This window comes from Sylvia atricapilla, chromosome 10 (assembly GCF_009819655.1).
Source record: "Sylvia atricapilla isolate bSylAtr1 chromosome 10, bSylAtr1.pri, whole genome shotgun sequence".
NCBI classification, from domain to species: Eukaryota; Metazoa; Chordata; class Aves; order Passeriformes; family Sylviidae; genus Sylvia; species Sylvia atricapilla.
In genome coordinates, this window is record NC_089149.1 from 19313511 (window position 1) to 19333153 (window position 19643).

Below are 19643 nucleotides of genomic sequence, written 5' to 3' on the forward strand. Positions count from 1 at the left end.
TCAGAAACAGACATCATTGAGACAGGCATTAAAGATTTTAAGTGTTGTGAACTGGTTTGAATATCAAATTTGTGTTTTCTTCTCCCTTTTTCACAGTCTTCTTTTTTGTGTATTTGCTGAGGGAGTAATACTTGCTAATCCATTTCGCCCTAGATGAGTTCAGTAATTGTGTTTAAACCACAGTGGATTTGGTGGTTTGTGAACCTTGCTGACAGGTGAGGTGTTTTACTGTTTTCACTGTTCATTTCACTACTGCTGTCGCTGAAACAGGAGCTGAAGTGGAAGAATGGCTGGGACCTCATTACAATCTCACTTGGTTTTCCTTCCTGAGTCTCGGGCTCTCAGGATGCCAACATCATTCTCCACCACACAGAACAGACATAGCAGTTAGCTACAGGTGGGGGATGGTTTCCCTACCTTTGCCATATCTGATCAAGCTGAAGGTTTTCCAGCTTTTTTTGTTTTCTCTAGTTTCTGGGTCTCTAGAGCTTCAGAAATTCCTGTTGTCTCTGTACTCAAGTCATCAACTGTTTGGAATAATGCAGGCTCTCTTAGGGGTATTATGGCTAGCGCCTTTGAATGTAAGTCTATATTGGAACAGGATATGAGTAAAAGGAAGCAGTCAGAATGAGCAGGTGTTCTCATCCCCCCACTTTGGCCATTCCAAGAAATGTACACATCAGGAAAATTATATTTAGCAAAGTTCCATGTCCCTCCACCCCATCTCCCCCCACAGTGTTTCTTCATCTGTCAGCTCTGTGATTGGGCCAGTGTGATCTTAACTTGCTTTGCCATCTTTTGTGGTCACTGAGCTCACCAGATGTACTCTGATAACAAACAGTCCCAGGGCATGCTTGGCTAGACTGTCACTTTGTTGCTGAGAAGTTTCTGGGCAGCCAGAAAATGCCCCAGGTGAGCAGAGGTGATAAAGTTGTCTTAGGTAGCAGCAAGACAAGAGAATTAAGTTTATGCTCCAGCTGTTGGGGTGGGGGAGGTCGTTCAGTACAACAAAGGGTGAAGTATATCAGATTTCTGTTTAAATTTTGGTCTAATATAGGAGTCTTTTTTGGACTGCCTTTTGAATCTGATTATTCACAGCTGTTCATCAGGGAAGGCCACTCAGGGACATTAGTCCATTTTTAGAACATGAAATGAGGAGTTTTCTTTGGTTGGCTCTGTTGTTTGCTAACTGGCTACATTTGAAATGTCAGTAAACTGGTGTTAGTTTTGGACAGAGGAGTGTGGGTCAACATGAGAGGTGAGGGTTAACAGCTGGTAAGAGGGAATGGGCCATGTAAGAGAGAAAAAGGAGATAAAGCTTAAGAATTTTCAGTGTTAACAGTATCTGTTTGCACAAGACAGCCAATGAAGGCATGGTTATTTTCAGATTTAGTTTTTTTAGATTTAGAGTGGGCAAGCTTGAAAATTGAGAATTTCTCTTATAGACTTGAGATGATTCATGGAGGGCACACAACTACTTCGTGGGGACCTGACTATCACCCCCGTTTCTACAAAATGTATTTCCAGGGTTTCATATGCAGTGAGAAGTTCATAATTAACTTGTATCCTGATTTGAAATGTTTTTAACCTTTCCTGCCATTCCCATGTGTCCTTATGATTCTACAGGAGTGATTAGAGGGATAGGCAGCCTTTTTCCCCCCCATGACTGTGGAGTTCTTTTTCTGGTCATGATTAGATGTCAATTATATCTCCATGTGGTGAGCGCTGGGCACCCAAATTCTACTGAGTGAAATCTAAAGAATCACACCCAGAAGTTCAGTAGCATCTAGAATCAAAAAAGTTTTTAATATTCGCTTTTTAGGCAGAACAAGCACTTTTAATTTGCATAATTGCTCATAACTAGATATAGTTCTGAGCTGTTTTGGGGCAGGAAGGCTCAGAGTTCTGCCAATCCCCAAACAAGCCAAGAATCTGTGAGATTAAAAATAAATCTGAGGCCTTTTTATTGGTTTTGGGTTTTTTTTAACTCCTAGTAAGGCAGCCCTCATCCTAACTCAGAAGCAATCAGTTCGTTGTTTTAATGCTCTCCATTTATGAGAACAAGAGGTCACTGGATGACATTACTGCTTTGTAAATTTAGAACAAATAAAAGGAAATGCTACTTCACCTAGTGCGTCGTCATCCTGTGGAATATACTGTTCCAGGATGTTAGTCAAAAGCTGTAGCTGGAGCATAAAAAAATAGCTGGACCATGCTGATTTGTAAGCCATGTTCACCAACAGGGATAACCAAGCCTTGTGTTCTGGCATGTTGGCTCATTGCAGCTGTAGCTGAGAGTGAACTCCCTGGACTCCTGGCTGGGAAAGGACAGCTTTCCAGGGGGAAGATTGGTGTGGCTTCTTTTGAGATGATGAGAATGATTTTGGTTTTTTTGCAAAATGCTAAATTGATCATCTCTCTTGCCTGGACAGCGCAGTGTATGAACAGCCTTGGCCCTTTGTCAGTATTCTTCAGCAGGTGGATGTCTGGAGCTGAAATTGCTCGTTCAAGGAGAGGGAGGGAGCAGTGGCAGGAGGAGTGAGAGCTTCTGTTGCTCAGCCCAGCGCACACGTGCTGCCCACCAGCCTGTGCAGGAAGGAGCCGGCAGCTGCTGCACTGCAGGGCAGGCATGAGGGGCTGCTCTCCCCAGGTACCCAGCCTGGGCTGGGGGGTGTGGGGTGTGTGAACAGCAGAGCTGCTGAACTGCTCTGCACAGGAAGGGGCCCTATTTCTGGATTCCTGATTATCCTTGTTAAGATGTTTAACTGTAATACTGCTGCATATTAATGAGGAAAACAGGTCTGTATGGTTTCTTCATTTCCCCAAATAATTGCTGCACGAGTTACATTAAAGTCTTGTCTGTCCTTCACAGTGAAGTCTCAATTGTCCCAGTTTGTTCGCCTTAGGAGAACAAACTTTAGCTTGCTCCTTAGGAGCAAGCTTTTTAAAGAGGTTTATTCTTTTATTTCCTGTCTCTGGTGATACCAATAAATCCCAGTGCAAATATTGCTTTTGAACTGACTAATGGGGAATGCTCTTCATATATTTATCCTGCACAGTTACATTTTTATTTGCAGTTTTGTAGTTACACAGTAGACCCTTTATTTAAATTCTGTGACTCTTTATCTGGATGATTCATGTATGAAAATCTTTTGATCTCTTTATTTATCCTCTAGTCTTAGAAACTTCGACTTTGTTCTTTGAACAGAGGGTTTTCTAACAGTGAATGTGGGGATTTTTAAGATGATGTAGTAGGCGACTTAAGAAGGAATTAGTTGTTTTCTGTATTGGATAATCTATCTGATGATGCAAGAAGTCAGTAGCCTCAGAAATTAATTCTTATCAAAGGAATGTCTGTATTTCTGTATTTTCTGTGAATTATTTTAAATTTCTTGTCTTCTAGTGTGATTAAAAACTATGCTATTGTTTGCATTTTCCTTTCGTTCCCCCAAAAGGCAGAAAAATAAGAAAAGGGACAGCACTGAGTAGGAGTGTTCTGAAGCTGTTCTTCCCCAGTGCACCAGAGCATGCCAGTGACTCAAATGAACTGGTGGTTCCTTAGAGAATTTGACTGGTTTTACAGCCACGAAAGGTCCTTGGATTCTTCATCCTAGGATGTTTGGACTTTACATGTGCTACTGTTTGTGTATGCAACTATAGATGTTCTTGGTGTTATTACCAGGAAGAAAGTGAGGCCCAGTGGTGTCTGAACAAATTAGCTAACCTTGGTTTTACTTTCCAGGGAAAAAGCTGCTCCCTCTTAGCAGCTTTGTTCTTCTCTAACTTCACACTGATTTATGCATCAGTGTTTCATGCTCTGGAAAAGGTTTCTCTAGGGTAGCCATTCTTACACAGCAGAGTTTTTGATGGAAATACATCTAGCTAAACACTCTCCTGCTTTCTCAAGGAAGGAGAAACATTCCTGTGATTACCTTCTTTTGAAATAAAAATTTTCAAAGCTGGAAATGTTTAAAGGAAAGGGAAGGAAGAGAGGAGTTCTTCAAAATTTTATTTTTAGAATAGTATAAATAATTACTTCTGTGTGCTTACAGTTGATACAGATCAGGTAATTTTGTCCAAGATAGAATGCTCCAAATGCTAAAACGGTGCTTCTAATATGAATGGCCAGTCCTTTCTTTAAAAAGGGTTGTAGCTCCTTTCATTGCCTACTTAATGTGCCTGTAGCACTGATTTCTAGGTATTGGTCATGCCTCTGGGTAAGGTGATGTTATTGCAGGTGAATCTGCAGTCTGCCAATGAAAAGAAATACAGTTTGAAAATTGAAGACCTTAAATAAAGCAGAACTTTCCAGGTGTATCTTTTTTTGTTGACATTACATATCTTGGGAGATGCTCTGAGGCACTTGAACATAAACTAAAAGTTTGGTGTTCAACTTCAGAGGCTTTTATTTTTAATCTGTTTTATGAATGGTGATGAGAGAAGCGAGAAATAGACTGGAAAACAGGGATAGCATGTATTGGGGTGATGTGTGTGGGTGTTTTAGTGTTCATTAACAAAACTTTGACTGAATGGTTGGACCTCATGAGATTGACAGAGTCCTAGTTTATTTTAAACCATTCTTTCAGATGTTAGGTACAATTTGTTTGAAAAGCAGATGATGTAGACAATTTTTTTCATGTACAATATGTAGAGGGGTGCAGAAGAGTCTGGACTGCTGGAAATTTTTAGAGCTAACATAAAAGGGAGCCTTTTGATTTTTATTAACAGTGCTCAACCTTAATGCAGCTTTTCTTAAATCCAGGTCTTGCAAAGACTTCAGTATAAGTCAGCTTGATGAAAATCAATACAGAGGTGTGCTCAAAGAGACAGTGAGATAAGTACGGTGTGGGGAAGAAGGACTTTTGTCTTAGGAAGAATAAAGGTTGATATATAGTCAAGTCTGGACTCCAGCTGAATGGGCAGCCCTAAAAACAGCAGGCACAGTCCTCTGAAAAGCAGAGAGCTTTTATTTCTCTCTGCTGCCACCAGCTGAGTGAAGGGGAGGGAGTTGGTGGCAGAGGACAGGGGGGGCGTGGTGCCACCCTGGGGCAGAAGGAAACTTTGGCAACCCTGTGTGGCTTCTGGTTTGTTAAAATACTGTTTAGGTAACACAGGGCAACTAATGCATGGGAATTAGCCCAGGGTACTAACACACTGAGGACAGGATTGTTAGATGGAGGCAAACTCACCACAGCCTCAGCCTGATAGGGGAACATTTGTTAGAATATCTTTTAGGTATGTAGAACAAGCCCTCAGGAAACGTGAGGGTTCGAATTGCTTTTTTTGTTTTATTTCTCCCCTCCCCATGAGGGAGACTAAACAAATTGTCATGACTAAACAAATTCTTAGTATGATATTGTAGAGTATGTTATCTGATTCATTAATTGCTAGAAACTGGTATACTGTGCTATTAACAAAATGTCTTAATGCTCTTACCAGTTTTAAAAGTACAGTAAGTCTTTTTAAAAGTACAGTAAGTCTTTTTAAAAGACTTACGCAAGTTCTGCACATAATTACTCCTGCTGCTCTGTTCTTGATTTGTGTTGTGCTGTTATTTAGGTATGAGAGATTTCTTTACTGGGAATTACAGCTAAAATCTTAGTGGTTCTGTGTATGTAGGAAGAAATTAAGGTGTGCTATGGTGGAGGAGAAACATGGTTCAGAGGTGCAAATAACTTTGATTGTGCAGCTCTGAAAATAGCTTCAACAGACTGCACTAGTTGTAAGGTGTTCTCTTGCTGTCTCACTGACATGTCCGCTTCTCCTTTTCTCTCTCTTCAGATCATCACTCCATGTCGGAAGCTCATCCTTTGTGCTGATAACAGAAAAGAGATGGAAGATTGGATTGCAGCACTGAAGACTGTACAAAACCGTGAACATTTTGAGGTAACAGGAAAATGTGTTCCTTTGTATTCTGTGCTTCCTCTGCTAAATCACAGCTTAAGAGTCAGCTTCTAGTGAAAATAATAGAAGTCATTCTATTGACTCTAAGGGGTAATAGTGTCAAGACCTTCTGTAAAATTGATCCCAAATACATTGAAGTGATTCTCCAAAGAATGTTTGGCCGTGTATATGCTCCCTTGGGAGTTTGGAGAGAATTTTCAGAGCATGGATATGTTCTTGGATATGGATATCTTCTTCTACTGTCTTTTCTTTTTTTTCAATTATCTTCCTTGTCCTGATTCACACCTTGCCTCCTTGGTATTCTGCCAGCTCCAGTGCATCTGCCTGCTTCCTGGGGCTGAGTGAGACCAGCACTGCCACCACAAAAAGCTGTCTTGTGTTCTTCCCACTCTTGTGCTTGTCACCCTTATGCTGGCACAAGCATTTTTCTGCTACACAGTGAGCCAGCTGGGGGAGCTGATCTTTCTGACAATTTAATATGACAAAAAATGGGGATAAATTCTCCATCAGATAAATTCTCCAGTTCCCTAGACATACTTATAGTAAGACAAGGATGAGAGGTGATACAGGAGCTGTAATGAAGGTGTGGCTTCTTCAGGTAGTCTTTTTTGCCTTAGAGATCTTAAGTTTCAGCTAATGTGTATAAACCAAGTGGCCCACTCTTTCCTAGCAAAAAAAATGTTCTGTTTCTGCTTTTTCTGACTGCTTCATGCAAGTCTCAGAGAAAAAAAAAAAAAAAGTCTTGTTGCTGTACTTTAGACCTTGCTGTAATACATTTCTATCCTCAGTCTACCCAGTACAGCATGGACCATTTCTCAGGGATGCATAACTGGTACGCCTGCTCCCATGCCCGGCCAACATACTGCAATGTGTGTCGGGAGGCCTTGTCTGGGGTCACATCACATGGGCTGTCCTGTGAAGGTAAGTGTGCTCTCCTCTTCTTCCTGGGGAGGAACAGCCTCATTTTAGTTTTGTTGGTGCCCATATACCCCAATACTGCCATTCCTTATTAAAGTCATGTGTCTGCAATGAGCAGATACACACTTCTGAGGTATCTGAGAGAATATTCATAAGACGACTCCTATTCATGAGAATAATTGTATTTGTAAGAGCATCCTTGTTAAATGCTTGAGTGCCAGGAGGTTATTCTTTCTCAGCTTTGACTTAGCAGAAATGCCTGGCTGTGCACAGCTCATGCTTCTGGACATGAATGTGGTGACACCTATGCTGTGTAAAAGGATGGAGGAGTGTATGACTATGTAAATAATGTTAAATTTAACAAGGTGATCGTTAAGCTTTGTACAAGCAACTGGCAAAAATGACAAGAATTAATAGCTAGATCAGAACACTTACAGCTGATCATTTTGATGGTGCTAAGAAGGGTAGAGTGTGCCCATGCTTTCTTCTGGAGCCAAATACACACTGCCGCTCCTGATCAGGATTAATACATTCTTCTCTTCCTCCCTAGTGTGCAAGTTTAAAGCCCACAAACGCTGTGCTGTGCGGGCAACCAACAATTGTAAGTGGACAACTCTGGCCTCTATTGGGAAGGATATCATTGAGGATGAGGATGGGGTAGGTGTTAGTCTGAACTTTTAAGCCTTGCCTTAATATGGAAGCACTGTCTTGTGTTCTATAGCTTTTTTCACTTCATAAATAGCAGATTCTGCCTTGGCATGGAAAAGATTTCTACTGTCAGAGCATGAGATTCTGTGTGAAAAGTCCAATCAGGATAGCAAGGGACTCCTTTGTGGGAATAAACTACTAGGGACTGGGAGAGTTGAGATTAAATAATTTGAGGCATGGGGAACTTGATCTAAGTTTTGGCAAAAGAAAAATAAATGAGTGTTTGGAACAGCAACTTTGTATATTGGATGTCTGATGCAAATCAGTATTTCTTGGGTAGCCTGGGGTGAGTCACCTGGACTCTTTGTGCTTGAGCATGATGTAAAATGCTGGAATTGGTCCTCAGGTGTTTTCTAGAAATTGCCTTTGGTGTCCCTAAACAGTGCATATAAAGGCTTGCTTCTCTATGTATCTCAGAGTCATGATGCCTCCTGTACCTTTAAGCTTCTGTCCCTCTGTACCTTTTGCAGATCTCAATGCCACATCAGTGGCTGGAAGGAAACCTGCCTGTGAGTGCCAAATGCACTGTGTGTGATAAAACCTGTGGCAGTGTCCTTCGTTTGCAGGACTGGCGCTGCCTGTGGTGCAAAGCCATGGTGAGTTGAATAAATGTGATCATTTCAGTAAAAGGACAGTTTTTGATCAGCTCTGTGGTATGTTCTTTTAATGACACTTGCTTAGAGTAAAATCTTTAACCATACTGTCAGTGTTTGCTATGAAGGACTTTATTGTTCTGCAAGAAATAGAAATTTAATTTGTGCTCAAAGGTGTTGCTGTGATACATAAAAGCAAGACTTGAAAAAATTATCCAGCTTCTAGCCAAGCTCATTTTATTTTGAGAGTGAGCTTTCATAGAAGAATCTAATTACAGTAGACATGAACCAAAGTTTCAGCCATGAACTACACTGGATTTTAAGGAGTCATTATTAGTTATTTTCACAGGTTGAAAAGGTGCAACAAACTATAAAGAATACTCAGCTATTTTAATAATAGCAATTTACCTTCCATTGCAATAGATTGCTCTTGCCTATCCACTGAAGTGATGCAGATCTTACTATGATTCCAGTTGTCTATGATATTAGTAAGAGAAGTACTGTTGGGGAAGATGAATCAGGGAAACCTTATAAATATGATTGCTTAGCAAAAGATTCTGAAAATATGAAACCTATAATTGAAATAGAAATGAAAGCTTACTTTGAGTTGTAGGATACTGAGTCTTAGTTACTATATAACCTGAAAACAATAGCCCAGCTAGCTGAAGGAGAATCCCTTTGACTGAACAATACCTTTCTGCTGGCTGAGGGATCCAAAGGTCAATGTAGCAAACCAGAAGTTTAAAGAGTAGTTTTTAGAGTTTAAAATATAACACAATATGGTAATATAGTAGTTCTTATAGGCTGTATGTAGATTCTATAGGATTTTGTGTCTTGTATTGGTTGGTCACTGTAAATTAGAATATTCATCACAAGAGGAGATATAATGTATTGTAACAAGGACCTCGCTCTCTTAGCTCTTAACTCTTACGTGTCCTCTTCCCCCTACTCTTGCTCTCTCTTGCTCTCTTCCCCCTGCCACTTTGCTCTCTGGCTGTCTTCTCTCTCAGCTCTCACTCTGCTGTTCTTTCTCCCTCTCTGTTTGGGACTTCCCTTCAGCCCAGGCTGGTGGCTGAAGGCAAGGCCCTTTTGCCCACGACCCTTGCAATAAAACCACATGTTCTAGAATATACAAGTCAGCAGAATTCCTTGTCCCAGCCATCTGCAGATTCGCCTACAAAGTACCACAAAATATGTTTTTAGAATGGGGAGCTCAACTGCCAAGCACTTTATATTGCAGTCTTTATGTACCAGAAAAGCCCTGCTCTGCTTTGTATTTCCTTTTTTGTGTGGCTTCAATAATCTTTCCTTCTCTTACCTCTTACGTCCCTCACATCTTCCTTCTTTGCTTTTTGCTTACTTGTTCTCTTGAGTTCCTAGCTTTTTCTTTTGTTGCTACTTCAGATCTCTCAGCTGAGGCTGGGATTTTGAAAATAGAACGCCTGAAGGCTGCTAAAGCCACAAAATCTGGTATCTAGTTCTCTCAGCACTCAAAGTACTGGTCTCATAAATTCGAATGGCAGGAAAGTACGTACTAATGGAGAGAAGAGAATTTATAGAAGGCTCTAATTAGATCTTCTTAAAATAACTTTATCAATAAATTCATCAACTGACATTTTTTGGTGATTTCACTCCCTCTGCCTTTCTTCCTCTTACAACTTCTTTTGGGTGGCTTTAGGAGTTATACCACAAAAATGTCCAAAAGAGTCTGAATTACTCTTTTTTGGTGATGTTTCCAGGTACACACAGCATGTAAAGAGTTGTTGCCAAACAAGTGCCCTCTAGGGCTCTGCAAAGTGTCTGTCATTCCTCCTACTGCTCTTAACAGCATTGATTCAGATGGTAAGTATTCGTAGTAAGTAGCACTTCTTTCCCTTCCTCTCAGTCACAGTCGCTTCATCTGGCACTATTAATGCCAGGTTCTGTCAGCTGAAAATTCTACTTTTGGTGTTGCTGAAACTCAACACTGAGAGCCACTGCTGAGTATGGCAGTGAACTGTTTGCTTTGCTTTTGCATTCAGTTTTATCTCCCTGTAATATCAGTGTTTGCTGAGCTGCAGCTGATGCAATTTGTTGACAATTACTATATTGCAGCAGCAATTCGGGAAGGTTGGGGAAGTTGAAAATTTTGGCATACTGCTAGGAGATAAATGTGACATTTGGCAGCATGAGGTGTGGTTCATGCTGGATTCAGGGCTGTGCATGTTTTGCATTCACCCAGTGAGTGCCATAAGCACAAGGAAAATATTAGCTGCTTCACAGCTGAGTTGGGGTGTGGGCTGTTGGTTTTTCTCTCCATCCATTCCCATGGGCAGCTTCACATCTCTTGGCTTTCCTCTGTCTCTCTTCCATTTGCCCCAACAGGTTTCTGGAAAGCTACTTGTCCCCCTTCTTGCACAAGCCCTTTGTTGGTCTTTGTCAACTCAAAAAGTGGAGACAACCAAGGCGTAAAATTTCTACGAAGATTCAAACAGCTGCTGAATCCAGCCCAGGTCTTTGACCTCATGAATGGAGGACCTCACCTGGGGTAGGCAGATATTCTATGGAAACAAAAATTCGTTGCACCAGAAATACCCAGAAAGTACGAGGGATTTATTTGGTTGAGCTCATCCTCAAATGTAACAGGGAATCTATTCCTCAGAGAAAATGAAACACATAAGGTTTGGAGGGGTTTTCCTCTCTCTGTGTTAAGCATTATTGATTAGCTAAAACCAAAAATGTTGTTCAAAAGGTTATTATATCCATTCATCAGTAATAGCAGGACAGCTTGAGGTGTTTTGGGGGAATTCCAGGAATGCTCTCCTGGAAGATCATCAAACATGGAGAGCTTGAATCCATAAGAAAACTCGTCAGCAAACAGTCTTGTTAGAGGCATCCTGATGTACTGCTAAGAAGAGTTAATTTCAGTTAACTCAAGTAAACAGACAGATATCATAGATAGCAAATTATATTGTCAAGATGAGATTTATTGAGAAATAACTTACCTGAGAAGTCTGTGAAACTTCATCCCTCAAAGACTTTGTGGTGATATTGTGGAGAGATCTCTTATGAGTGTGTTTGGAAAAGTTGGTTCTGCCCTAGCATCTAAGTTACATTTCAGACTCTTTGCCAAATTATGCTGGAATATCGGTGGATTTAAAAATGTGAATGCTGTGAAATAAATTTGTTTTGTGTATTTCTGCAACTCTCACATTAAAGAAAAAGTTTGGTCTTTAGTTTGCCCCCTTTCAGATGTTTTTCTGTTGCTTCAAATTTAAGTAACTTTTGTCATTAGTTGGTGCTCCTTATAATAAGAGCCAACACAAGGTAAATTTCCCTCATCTTTTCCTCATAGTGACTCCAAGTCTTTGACTAGATCCGTAGTGCAGGGGGCTAAATCTGGGAGCGTCTGTTCCTGGATGAGTGATCATTGGGTTCTGTTCTCCTGAGAACTGTTGTAGTTCTTTGCCATAGCATATTGCAAAACAAAGTGTTTAAAACTGCAGTTTTCTATTGAGGGGATGCGTTTGGCTGAAAAATAATTTATAAAAGACTTGTAAAATTAAGTTCTTTTCTTATTCCCCTCCCCAGCCAGATTGATTGCCCTGAGGTATTTTGCTTTTAGGTAGGAATGGAATGGAAGGAATCAAATACCTTCTGGAGCTGTGGTGCACACTTATAAAACACCTGCTCTTATATATTTGCTTAAGAAGGAAGTGATGGTACAGGGTAAAGTCTGCTTCTTGATAATTTAAATATTTTCAGCTGACACTAGTCAGACTTCCACCATAAGATGTTATTTCTGCTAGTCATCTTTCGTGTATCAGCAATGCTTGATAAAATAAGGATTTTTGTGTACTACAGCAAATCCTGTGTAGGTAATAATAGTAAAAAAACATACATACAAAGCCAAATTAAAAGCAGGAGCAGATCTCAAAAATGTTCAGTAGGAAGCAGTTTCAAACAGGAGAGGCTGTTTTTATTGTTCTGGAAAGGGTGAATGGAGAAATTCACGCTGGTGAGCTGTTTGCCTGCCTGTGGGACAGACAAGGCATCAGAACAGTGATTTATGTTGCTTTCCAAAGGACTAAAGCTTGTGATGTTTTACATCCTCTTGCAGTTGTCTCTTGGCTGGTTGACTGCATGAAGATCCCCCTCTTGAGGCTTTGTTGTAATTGGTGTGGCTGTGGGTGTGATATGAAGGCAGTGACATCAGAGCACTTAGAACCCTGTCAGATAACTAATGTTAGGCTGGATGCAGCAAGGCTGCAAGGAGTTAATTCAATGGATAATTGTCTGTCACATGCTTGTCTCCTCTTCTGTAGAGACAAAACTGCTCTGCTTTAGTAGACAAGTATGTCTTGGGAGATATTTCTGTAGTGAATAGCTATTGTAAATTGCTTAGCTGTATTTATAATCCCTTAATTCACCATTTTAATTCATCTGCAATCTGGCAGTGACATGTATTCATTGTAAAATCAGTGCCTACTTTAAGCAATACTGCCGTGTTTATTATCTAGATTGGAATTACAATTTCTTTCTGTAACAGCTGATTGTTTTTTCCCTCTTGCTTTTTTCTTTCTCTTCTCTGTAGTTTACGCTTATTCCAGAAATTTGACACTTTCCGGATTCTAGTTTGTGGTGGGGACGGAAGTGTTGGCTGGGTTCTCTCTGAAATTGATAGCCTCAACCTTCACAAGCAGGTACCTGCCCCAAGAGCTTGGTTGGATGAAGGAATGAAGTAACAACAGCGTGGGATGAAGAGGACTTTCCTTGTCATTTGCCCCAGGAGTGAAGCTGCTGAAAGCTTACCGTAGCAGTGCTCTTGCAGTAGTTTTCTGCAGAAAACTAAGAAGTTAATCCCAGTAATTATGGCTGGATTATGCCTGTCTCCAGTGTTCCTCCGCAAGATTCAGCTTTTGGAGGAGCTCTGAGTACTCCTGCTCTATTGCCAGCAGAGACATGCTCTGAAAGGGCTATGGTTAGAAAACTTGAGAGTTCCATGTGGGTTGTGCTCTACTCCCTTTCATTCTCATGGTGTAGTATCTGAGTCTTAGGGAAAGGCAGAAGCTTCACTGGAGTGTTTTGCCTGGGAGCTGTCTGTGCTAATTTTACAGAAACACAGTGGCACCACCCAATGGCTGTATATAAACCTCTAGGAGGTTTACTATAACAAGGTGCTCCTTGAGCTGTAAAATGCTCCTCTCTAAATTCACAATCAAAAGTAGAGGAAATTTTTCCTTAATTGTATAGTCTTCTGGCTATTTTCTCCATCCAGTTACTTTCTACCACCCTGGGATTAGCTGTTTCCCAGTGACTGGTGTGTGAAGGAATCAGTCATGTTACTTATGGGTGTTCCTGGCTTGTGTTTCCCCATTTGAATATCACTTTCATTTTTCTTTTTTGTGATGCAGTGCCAACTGGGAGTGCTGCCCTTGGGAACAGGGAATGACCTTGCCCGTGTTTTAGGCTGGGGTTCTGCATGTGATGATGATACCCAGCTCCCGCAGATCCTGGAGAAGCTGGAGAGGGCCAGTACCAAAATGCTGGACAGGTGAGTAACCATCACTAACATCATCTGCTCTTCAAGAGTTGTGTGAAGATATCCTTCCAGGAAAACAGGGCAGTCCTGACTCTGTCAAACTTCTGGACCTCTTACTAGTGTCAGATAACATTTTGTCGTTGATAATCTACTGTCACCTTCTAGCAAGAGAAAATGGTCTGGCTTTCCATGTTTCTGCTGCAGACAAGTAACAAGTGAAATTCTCTGGGTTCCAATATCCTCTCTTCTGTCCCAGAGTCCTCATCAGTTGAATTTGTCAACCTTTGTACTAGTTAGAAAACAAACTGACATTGTAACCTAAGACAGCCTTAAAGTCATGACTTTTTTTTTAAAGCAATTTCTTTCTGGTAAATCTAAACCAATTTATCATGAGCTTGGCTTAGTAATGAAAGCCAAATGCAGAAGTGGATGTCTGCCCTTGGTATTGATATCTCCTGTATATATCTTTGTACATGTACTTTGTCTCATATCTTTAGAGTTGCATCTTGGCATCTCTTATGCTGGATCAAGTAATGCCAATGGAATTTTTGTGGAGAGAGAAGAAGTACAGAAATGTTCTCTGTGCTGTAGAGTACTTGTTCATAATGTCATCCTTCCTTCTTCCCCAGTTCGTTCAGCCCTTTTGTATTTCCATTGCCACTCTGTGGCTTCGTTATATCAGTGATGGCTCCTCAAGGTGTAGTTTGTTCTACTTTGAGGTTCTAACCTGTTAGTTTGGATAACAGAGGAAACCACCTGCATTGTTATTGACAAGTATGATCTTCAACAGGTGGAGCATCATGGTGTATGAAACCAAACTCCCTCGCCAGGCCTCTACTTCCACAGTCACTGAAGATTGCAGTGAGAATTCAGAGGTATCTTCCAGGAGGGGCAGGGGACTGGAGCACCAGCCTTGGAGCATACAAGATAGGAGGCAGTGGCTGAGCTCCAGTGGAGCAGAGCTGAGCCAGAGCTGCAAAGATCCGGAGCTTTAAGTCAATAAAGTATTATGGAGAAAGATTGAGGTCGGGTTACCAGAGTCAACAACTATAATGAGAGATGAGGAGAAGATACCTTGGAACAGAAAGGGAATTACTGCCTTTTATTTGCTTCATGTTGTCAAGTTGTTGACATTAGTGACAAGCTGCAAAGCAGTCACAAAAAAACCCAGTGCTTTTAGATTTGTAGTTGATCAGAGACAAGAATTGCATTGCTGATGATTTGTAGGTTCAGAATTACTTTCTTCATCAGATTCAGGTCTTCAGTGAGTAACAGAGCCCTGGACTGTGGAACCTTTTCAGGGCAAAATAAAACTGTGGGAGTGATAGGTACTCTTAGAGGAGCCAGTATTTCACAGCATATGTTGTAATGCCGGGAAGCAGCACCCCAGTGGCTTCTTTCTGACTGTCAACAGGTGCAGAAGATTCTCTGCTATGAAGATTCTGTGGCCGCTCATTTGTCTAAAATTTTGACTTCTGACCAACACTCAGTGGTGATCTCCTCAGCCAAGTGAGTACTTAGAGGACAACTGCTCTAAATTGTCCTGTGAAAATCCTGCGACAAGCCTTGCATGATTTTGTTTTTCTCCTTTCTCTAGGGTGCTTTGTGAGACAGTGAAGGATTTTGTGGCTCGAGTAGGGAAAGCCTATGAGAAAGCAACAGAAAGCTCAGAGGAGTCAGAGGTCATGGCCAGGAAGGTAAAATTTGAAAAAATGTTTGGGTTTCTACTTCTGAAGTATAGAACTGCTCTGTTTTCAGACAACTGGGATAGCAGCAGTTCAGTTAGTGCTTAAAGAATAACTACCCAGGCAACCATTAGTTCTACTCAATTGTATTTCTTCTTCATGTAGTGCTCTGTCCTGAAGGAGAAGCTGGACTCATTGCTGAAGACACTGAATGATGAATCTCAAGCATCTTCCTCTCTGCCCAACCCTCCTCCCACCATTGCAGAGGAGATGGAGGATGGGGATGGGTCGGGCAGTGCTGGTGACTCATCAAGTGAGCTCTCGGTGGGCTCGGCATGCACTGCACGGCCCCAGATATTCCGTCCCCGAGAGCAGCTCATGCTGAGAGCCAACAGCTTGAAAAAAGCCATTCGTCAGATAATAGAGCATGCAGAGAAAGGTAACGCACCAGGAGTCCTGCTCATCACTTCCTACAACCTCTTAGGAAGTATCAATTTCCTTTGTTCTGGGGGGCAGCAGGCTTCTTTATTGAAAGCAGCTCTCCTAAGCTATAGAAACTTCAGTAAGCCTGGCCATTTAGTTTCAGTGTTATCTCTGCCAAGCCCATCTTTTGGAAACATTGCTTGGTAAATGAGTCTGAAGTTCAAGGTGTGTTCTCTTCCAGCAGGCTGGTTTAGGAAGTTCCTACCCTCCCACACTGTTAATTTGCATTTCCTGTCTGTCTCCACCCATACCACAATTGTGTCAGTGCAGCTTTGTGTGGCCTTGCTTGTGAAACAGATCTGAAAATACTTGGGAAGAAGGGATTTTAAGTATTTTAACTTTAATTGTTTCAATCTCTTTATAGCAGAGCCCAGCAAAACATTGCTGTGGTACAACTGCAGGAGAGGGCGGGAGCTTCTTAAATGAGCTTTGTCCCTGGGAAAATATTTTAATACTGAACTTTGGTGCAGGTCAGTTCTGTTCTGACGTTTACTTCTTAGGCAGGTGACCCTCTTCTCCACATCTGGACCCTTGTCTCTCTCCGGGCACACACCCCCAATGCTCCAAGTTCCTTTTCCTTGGAAAGGCATCGGTCTTCAAGTGTTAGTCAGAAAGTGGGGGGTTAACTGAGACCAAAGTAGGAGGCCTTTACCTCGCTGCTCCCTCACTTTGCTGCTGCTTACCTTAGGCCAGTTTGATGTTTGTAAAGTTCTTTTGGAGCCCAAGCGATTTGCTTTATCCAGTCAGAAATGTTCCTCTTTCTGCTGTGTGAGTGGGTTGGATTGCTTCATGGGCAGTTTTGATGAGCTACAAGGTCAGCACAAGAGAGGGGAAGAGGCTGAAAGAAGGGGGTGAGCCGTGCAGGCAGTGAGCTGGTAGAGCAGCTGAGGGCATTCAGAGCAGTGCCCTGGCAGGGGCTGCTGGGGACGAAGAGGCCTATTGATTGCATGCAAACAAACTTTTGATTTCTTTAGGTAGCATGCTAGCATTTAAATGTTACCAGCTCTTGAGCAAACTCCAGTTACATTTCAAATGTATTTGTTCAGCTTTTCCAAACTGTTTCCAAAGTGTGCAATCTGATTCTTTCCTCTGGTTGTACTGGTTTTTATGACTGCTGTTTTCTTCCTTTTTGATTATGTGTCTAAGTTCCCTTTTCAAGTGTCTTATGTTGTTGCACCACTACAGATCAAACAAACAGGAAGTTCATTAATCGTTTCACGTCTGTCTGGTTAGAATTCCTGGCAACATCTAAATGCAAATAAATGGAAGCCCATCACCTCTAGCACAGTTTACATCTCAGGATGCCTGAATACCTGTGGCATTAAAAATAGGCACTTCTATTTAGAGCCTCACTGCTACAGAGCTCAGCAAAGTAAACAAGGAGGCTAAGCCAACCTCCTTCCAAAAGCTCTCCAGAGCTGAGCTGAGACAAATGATAAAGGAAGGCTTTGTGTTATTCCTGTTCTTTCCTTTCAGGAATCAGGACATTCAGAGTCCCATCCTGTTGTTATTTACATGAGTGGGAGGTATTCCTTGCCAGAAGAGCTGTGAGGCACTCACCTGCTTTATCTCTTCATACAGCTGTAGATGAGCAGAATGCCCAGACCCAAGAGCAAGAGGGCTTCCTCCTTAGTCTCTCAGCCTCTGAGGAGGGCAAGGAGCTGAGGAATGAGGACAAGATTTCTGTGCAGTCATCACACAGCAGCAGCTATGGAGTGTCCAAGGGGAGGAGCCAGAGGAAAGGTACTGCTCTGAGGCTGCCACCATGCTGGTCTTGCTGTGGATTACAATTCTGTTAGTTGTAAAAAGGGAAGGAGGTGTTATGTGTATTGGCTTCTGTGTTCTGTTCTTCTCAGATTTTTGCATCATTGCTCTTCAAGCTGTGCACATTTCTGTGTTCTAGCCTGTGCATTATACACCCTGTTTTTTGCTGCATCTCTCATGGATGGTCTGTGTTCTTAGCATATGAAGCCTAGGGTTCAGAAATTTTCTTGCACCTTAGCCAGTAATCTGGGGTCTCTTGGCTTTCAGTGTTTGGACAAGGACAGTCTTGAGCACTTTTCATGTCATCCTTTGCAGATGACAGAGAACAGCAGCCAGTTTGCTTTAATAACTGTGTTATGTGAGTAATTTGTTAAAGATCCCTGATCACTGCAGGTACATTTCGACTTCCCTGAGTAATGATTTGGAGCCAAATACCCTGTCTGTTGTGCTGCTGGCACCAGCTTTTTCTCATCTCCATTTCTAATATTTTTCTTTTGGCATTTTGGTACTTCTCATCTGTGGGGTTTTCCAGCAGCATATTTGTGACATCTCTGTCTCTTAATGACTGGTTCTGTCAATTCTTTGTTGTCTAGGGGCTCAAGTGTTTTGCTGTTGAGTGAGTGATTCCTAACCCAGTCTTGCTGCTTGGCATGTGCTAGTCTGATTCACAGCACTATGTTTGTCAATAGCCAAGTTTGTGTTGTGTTTTACAGCCTCCAAGTCTCCTTGTGAAAGACTAATAAACAAAGGAAGTTTGTCACTGGGCAGCTCTGCATCCCTTCCTCCCCAGACAGGAAGCCGGGACAACTTGCCAATGCTGAATACAAAAATCCTCTACCCAAGTAAGTGTAACACCCACCACGTCCCACCGAAGCAGCCAATTGGAGCATGGGTGACTGCAGCACAGGCTGCAGTCCCTGTGTGAAAACATGGGATTGTCCTGCCAGATACCCTTTGGTGCAGGGTCAGCCGTGAGAGAAATCCCTTTGTGGATAACTGCAAGTGGAGGTTTGGAACGAGCTGTAGTAGTTTCCAGTTTGCAGCTAAGACTTAGACACAGATTTTTAGTAATGCCATTCAGTGGCAGAATTTAGATGCCAACTGCAAGGAGATACTTATCTCAGAGTAACAATGAGAAGGGGGAGATTATGCTGTTGCGAAAGGTTTCTGAAGAATGGCAGCTGTAGGTTGGGAGCAGCAGTTCCTTTATGTGAAGGCTAAAGTGACTGGAAGTGCACAGACCCAGCAGAATTCCCACCCCCCACACGATGTGCAGCAGCTTCTCCCCATCACTGTGGCCGTATCTTTACATCTCTTTACCCAAATTACTTGTTCAAATTGCTCTTTCTGGAAGCAGGTAGTTTTCTTTCTCTCTGACAAACCTACTATTTGTGGGTCACCAGTTAATAATTTAAGAAGCAGAAGACAGTAATTCTTGAACAACTTGGATCATAGCTTCAGTCCTGCTCCTTTTCCTTTATTCACTGTGTCAGGCATATTGCGTGTCTCACCCTGGGAAAAAAAACCTGCTGCAGACACTCCTATTTCCCTTTTCCATGTTTCTATATAACTATGCTGCCAGCCTTAGGCAGTACACTGTCAGTCAGAAACCCTGCAGGCAGCCCCAGAAACTCTTCTCCTTGTCAAAAGAACTAACCTCTGGAGTGAAAGAAAGCACTAATGCTATTTGATTCTTTATGAATGATGGAACAATGTATCAACTCTTGTCATGTCGTCTTTGAGATTGAAGTTACCTGCCTTCTGCTTATTCTTAGTTATGCTCTTCTCCATGGTCGATTTTCCTACAGATATCCGTGCTGGCATGTCAGGTTCTTTGCCTGGGAGCTCTGTCATCAGCCGATTGTTGATTCATGCTGATCCCTTTAACTCTGAGCCTGAAAATCTGTGAGTATGCTCAGGAGCTTGAAGGGAGGGAGTGGGCGTTTGCAAACAGACCTCAGCAGAGAGGGGGATTAATTTATAGACCAAAGTAATGGACTGCAGCAGCCTGGAGTTACATATATGGATCCATATGCTGGATTCTAGGGCTTAAGGATCAGTTTATGG

At 41.9% G+C, this 19643-nt stretch overlaps 1 protein-coding gene across 3 annotated transcripts in view; it reads left to right on the top strand.

The window, feature by feature from the left end:
• Positions 1–19643, top strand: part of DGKD (diacylglycerol kinase delta) — a 59161-nt gene that overhangs the window by 25108 nt on the left and 14410 nt on the right. For all 3 annotated transcript variants that reach the window (XM_066326221.1, XM_066326223.1, XM_066326222.1), the window contains exons 4-18: positions 5782–5886; positions 6693–6825; positions 7373–7479; positions 8001–8126; positions 9863–9965; positions 10488–10650; positions 12697–12805; positions 13517–13656; positions 14435–14519; positions 15059–15153; positions 15242–15341; positions 15495–15768; positions 17394–17555; positions 18290–18418; positions 19385–19481. In XM_066326221.1, coding sequence (XP_066182318.1) covers positions 5782–5886; positions 6693–6825; positions 7373–7479; positions 8001–8126; positions 9863–9965; positions 10488–10650; positions 12697–12805; positions 13517–13656; positions 14435–14519; positions 15059–15153; positions 15242–15341; positions 15495–15768; positions 17394–17555; positions 18290–18418; positions 19385–19481 — 1928 coding nt within the window. The remainder of the gene's footprint in view (positions 1–5781; positions 5887–6692; positions 6826–7372; positions 7480–8000; positions 8127–9862; positions 9966–10487; positions 10651–12696; positions 12806–13516; positions 13657–14434; positions 14520–15058; positions 15154–15241; positions 15342–15494; positions 15769–17393; positions 17556–18289; positions 18419–19384; positions 19482–19643) is intronic.